General features: G+C 41.0%; 1 protein-coding gene across 1 annotated transcript in view; it reads left to right on the top strand.

Annotated features, from left to right (window-relative positions):
* Window positions 1-452: 452 nt before the first annotated feature.
* The window catches only part of JAM2 (junctional adhesion molecule 2), a gene marked incomplete at its 5' end in the record, with an annotated part of 43,620 nt that continues 38,390 nt past the window's right edge, over window positions 453-5,682 (top strand). Inside the window, one exon of the mRNA XM_005861211.2 lies at window positions 453-486. Coding sequence (XP_005861273.1) covers window positions 453-486 — 34 coding nt within the window. The remainder of the gene's footprint in view (window positions 487-5,682) is intronic.

Raw genomic sequence — 5,682 nt, 5'->3', positions numbered from 1 at the left:
ACACCTGCTTCTAGCCAGGTACTTTGCTCAACCACTGGACATACAGTGGTGAGCACACATCAAGAAATTTCTTTTCTTATGGTGGTTTAAGAAGAATTAAATGTGTGTACATGTATATAGCACATTTAGAAAACTGGTACTGATATTATTGTTAAAATTTGGGGCATTGTAATTAAACATTCACATTCTCACTTAATGGGTTTCCTTCCATTTATGGGAGTCCTATCCAAAGACATATAATGGGGTTGCTTCATAATATTATACTCATTTAAATTGCTTATTTTATTTACTTTTATTATTTTAAGAATTTATTTTAAACTGTGGTTTTATTTTGTTTTGTTTTGTTGTTGTTAATCCTTACCATAGGATATTTTTCCATTGATTTTTAGAGAGAGTGGAAAGGAAGGACGGGAGAGAGAAAGAGAGAAAGACACATTGATCGGTTACCTCCCACACAAGGGGCCAGGGATCGAACCTACAACCCAGGTATGTGCCCTTGACTAGGAATCAAACCCATGACCCTTCAATGTGCAGGCAGATGCTCTAACCATTGAGCAACACTGGCGAGGGCTTAAAATGTGTTTTTTAAAGTGTTATTACTAAATATACCATCTACATTGATACCCATGTCTATCTATGAAAAGAATATGCTAACTAGGTAAAGAGCCAGTTCAGTTGGAGGCAACAGCACTCGCAGACGTCCAAGGGCATGAGCAAGCCTGAAGAGTGTGAGGGAATGAAAGCTCCTTGCTGCCAGGCCTGAGGACAGGGGAGGGCAGAGCGTAGCACCCAGGTGCTGGAGGGCCTTGTGGGACACAGTTAGGATTTTGCATTTATCTTGAAGGCAAAGAGAAACCACTGAAGGCCATTCAGCATTGAATAGGAGTCAGATTTGCATTTCAAAAAGAGAACACAGTGGATGGGAGATGGAGAATGGGCAGGATGGGGTGGGTGGGAAGTTGAAGTGGGGAGAGGTGCCATTGGAGTGGTCCAGCAATTTATAAGTATTTTCATACAGCTTATTAAAATATATGTACACACATATACAATTAAACATATGCCCACAGACAGTTGTTTTATATTTGAAATGTAGTGAATTAAATGAAGTCAGGAATTTGAGGAATTCTAAAATCATGTCGCTGTGTTTCTTTCTCTTCAGTTCCCAACATATAAACATGAAACAGTAGCTCTTTTTATCTTCACTCAGTTTTGTTCTCTTTCCCACTCCTGGGTTTGTCTTTTGTTAGTATTAAGTGTTTCCCAGTGTTGGTGCACCCTTAGGTGGGTTATATGATTTGCTCTGATGGAGAGAAGAGTGGTCATCTGTGATACTAAGTGTGTGAATGCATGAGAGAGAGAGGAGAGAGAGAGAAAGAGAATATGAGTGTGCTCAAATGAATTTCTGCTGACAGGACCACAAAACCCTACTCTCAGCACCTTCAGGCTTCAGGCCAGTGAGCAGGTCAGAACTGTTCTCCAGTTTGAATTGTTCTTACATTTTATTTAATTTTTTATTTATTGACTAGAGACCCGGTGCACGAAATTTTGTGCACGGGTAGGGTCCGTAGGCCTGGCCGCAATCAGGGCCCATCTGTGGGGCGACCGGCAGGGTAATCGGCCCCCCCCCATCCCCCACTGGTACCCACCTTGGCAGCCTGGGGCGTGCACGCTGGGGGCAGCTCCTGCATTGACCATCTGCCCCCTGGTGGTCAGTACATGTCATAATAACTGGTCGTTCCAACGGTTGTTCCGCTGTTTGGTCTATTTGCGTAGTAGGCTTTTTTTAAATATTTTTTTTTTATTGATTTCAGAGAGGAAGGAAGAGGGAGAGAGAGATAGAAACATCCATGATGAGAGAGAATCACTGATCAGCTGCCTCCTGCAAGTCCCCTACTGAGAATTGAGCCCACAACCTGGGCATGTGCCCTTGACTAGAATCGAACCTGGGACCCTTCAGTTCACAGGCCAACGCTCTATCCACTGAGCCAAACCAGCTAGGGCTAGGCTTTTATTATATAGGATTTGAGAGAGAGAGGGAGAAGTTGATTTGTTGTTCCACATATTTGTGCACTTATTGGTTGATTCTTGCATGTGCCCTGACTGGGAATCGAACCGTGACCTCCTGGTTCATAGGTCAATGCTCAACCACTGAGACATACTGGCCGGGCTGTTCTTAAATTTTCTACACAGAAAACTCTGCTGGACTTCATCCTGTGAAAGTTTCAAGACCTACACTCTGCTCTCCACTGTGATGGCCCAAAAAGTCTTGAGTGGGTGTGCTTGTGAGCTTAACAGACAGGAGTTTTAGCTCTTAACTAGAGTCTTGCCTTTCTCTCAAGTTTTTATTTGTTTTGTTGCATTTTGTTTTGTTTGAGTTTCCCAGATTTTGCAGAGGGACGGTTTGGGACAGATTTGTCTTTATATTTGTACGGAGTAGACGAGCCTGCGGGCCTTTCTCTGTGTGAGGCATTTTCGGTTTCCTCGCTCTCATTTTGTCACAACAGTCACCTGCTGTTTTTAATTTTAGCGTCGCTCACACTGTAAAAACATGGCAACTACTTTATTATGGACATAACCAAAGACAAAAAATAGATCGTTGTTAAATGCCTTTACTTACATGTTTAAAAATATGTACGTGGTAAATTGACACTGCACAGAAAGAATATAAAATGAAAAATACAGTTCCTTTCTAGCCCTCCGACTTCTATCACAAGGAACCCACTCTTAGGTTTCTTGCATGTAGATCCAGAAAAATAGGGGGGAGGAGGCGGTGAAATATAGCTGCAGCATATATGATATAGTTTCTTTAAAATTTAAAATCAAAATGTACTCTGCTTATTCTCTTCACCTTTCAATGAGTCAAGTCATATTACGTGTAGTATTCTTCACCTCCCTGCAAACATTTACTACTAATAAACCGGCAGCCCAAGACTAGGCCTCACAAACAGGACTCATGCTCACATCTTAGAGGCCTTTAAAATCCTAAGGCAAAAAGCAGTAGGGGCTACCTTCTAGTTAAAACCACCAAAAATAAGTCATGAAACAAAGTGATATAGCAAAACAGAGGGAAATACACTCCCCAAAACAGTGACCAAATCTGGGAAGGGACAATCCCAACCCAGACCCAATGGACAAGGCCAAAGAAGGGGTAAGGACCAACGCCCTGGGCGGACTGAGGCGCCAGCACCAGCTGAGACCGACACACAAGTGCAGGCTGGGCTATTTTTAAAGGAGACCAAGGGAGAAGTAATGGCCACAAATAAAAAGGGAACATGTTGATCTACCGGAAAGTGCTAAATTTGAAAAGGGAGAATGGTGCTAATGTTCTAAGAAATGCTCTCGAGACACTTTAAAATAGGATGGGATTCTAATCAGAAGTAGAACTGACACAATGGCATAAACAAGAACTCAAGTGTAAATAGACAGTAATCTATTTAATTCAATATTCAATGAATTAGTCTATTATTTAATACAATAAGGTAAACATGCAGCGAGCATATCAAAAAATATATATGATAAAAAAATCTACATAAGCTGATTGGACTCATGAGATCATAATTTTTTGGCTCCATATAATGCTTTTGGTCCCAGAACCAGTCAGGTGCTTTTGTGCCCCGTGTGTATGTGTCAGTGGTGACGGGGAGTGAACCACTATGCCATTTTACCACGATGTTTCTCCTCTCCAACGGCCATCATCTCTACGTTGTTGTCATTGTTGCAATGTTCTCCACGTAAACATGCAGCGAGCATATCAAAAAATATATATGATAAAAAAATCTACATAAGCTGATTGGACTCATGAGATCATAATACTTTGGCTCCATATAATGCTTTTGGTCCCAGAACCAGTCAGGTGCTTTTGTGCCCCGTGTGTATGTGTCAGTGGCGGGGGGGAGTGAACCTCTATGCCATTTTACCATGATATGTTTCTCCTCTCCAACGGCCATCATCTCTACATTGTTGTCATTGTTGCAATGTTCTCCATGTGGCCAGATGCAATTTCTCTCTGAAGGCCCAACTCCAAAAAAATCCTTACCTCTTCTCAGAAGCCTTCCCAACTCATTTGTTCTTCAAAGCCAGTCACCTGCATATTGGATCCCAGTGCTTTGGGTATGTTCCTGGTTCTTTATGGCACTTTTTACATGTGCATCTCTTTGTGTTTTGAGATTGTTGAGGGCAGAGACAACACACCTTTGTGTCTCTAGCACCTAGTGTAGTGCCTAGCACTTAGTGATTCTTTATAGTTAAAGTAGAGGCCCGATGCACGAAATTCATGCAAGGAGCTCGGCCCTCGCAGCCCCAGCTTCATCCAGAAGGTCGTCCAGAAGGACATCCAGAAGGTTGTTTGGCTGTCCGGTCTAATTAGAATATTATGCTTTTATTATTATGGATAGAAGTGAGTAACTGGGTATGTAATGTTGGTTTATTTGTTTCTTGGCTTCATAAAATTACATAACTTATTTTTATATATATATATTTTTACTGATTTCAGAGAAAAAGGGAGAGGGAGAGAGAGATAGAAACATCAATGATGAGAGAATGATTGATCGGCTGCCTCCTGCACGTCCCACACTGGGGACCAAGGCTGCAACCTAGGCATGTGCCCTGACCGGGAATCAAACCGTGACCTCCTGGTTCATAATTTAATGCTAAACCACTGAGCCATGCTGGCCAGGCCATAACTTTTTAATAATAAGAATCCCAGGACACATGTAAATTTAGCAGTCCCTAGGGAATGCATAATTTTACTCTTTTTTTAGAACTCCCTCCTTCCTGATTAATTGTGGCCTCCTTAGAGTTACAAGGAAATATGGAGAGTGGTCTGCCTTTTTAGAGTGCTGAGACATTTTTCTGATTGCCTGCTGCTTCCTTGAGTTAATAAGCATTGATTAAAAATAGTACCTCCTTACAAGTTACCTGAGATATCACACAGCATTCGATGTTGGAAAATTGTAAAGGTACTCTCTGGAGCAGGGAACTGCAGACTTTCCCCATCTTTTTTGACACTTGTTGATGTCACAGCAGTGCATGACTTATAACAGGAAAAAGTTTATAGAGAGATGAGAGCACAGGGCCTGACAAAGTGATCTTTATTTTCAAACTGAAGATGGTTCTCCTAGGCGTTCTTGTCCAGTCATCATAGCATCTTCCTGTGGGATCTTGATACCTGGTCATTAGCCTGAAAAATTCTCCCTGGATCCAGGTGACTCATCATCTCGTTCCAAGGGTGTCATCTCAGAGTTCAGCATTCGACAAATGCTTAGAATAGGCACATCCTAAGAATCTCAGCTTTATTGAGCTACTCCCCCAGAAAAGCTTTCTGAAGATGCTGGAATCTTCCAACAACACTGTTGGCAGCACTGTCTTCTAACTTTTTTGATCCATATCCTACTTCTTATACAAAGAACATAAGTTTCTGGTTATAAATTATATACATGTATTTCTGTATCGATATAATACATTAATTATCAAAACATACATAAATAAATATCAAGTGAATGAAATTAGCTTCTGGTAGATGTCTTTAGTGTGAATTGATACCTACTCAAATAGTAAAGAAAATTGATGTATAGGGTTTACTTTAAAATTCCTCAACAACAACAAAAATATATGAAATAAATGTGGCAGAATCTTTATAACTGTTGAATTCTGATAATAAATGCAGAATATGGTTTGTTGTTC

The sequence above is a fragment of the Myotis brandtii genome, unplaced genomic scaffold, assembly GCF_000412655.1.
Source record: "Myotis brandtii unplaced genomic scaffold, ASM41265v1 scaffold146, whole genome shotgun sequence".
NCBI classification, from domain to species: Eukaryota; Metazoa; Chordata; class Mammalia; order Chiroptera; family Vespertilionidae; genus Myotis; species Myotis brandtii.
Note: the sequence above shows the minus strand (reverse complement) of the source record. Positions and strands in the feature narration are given on the sequence as shown.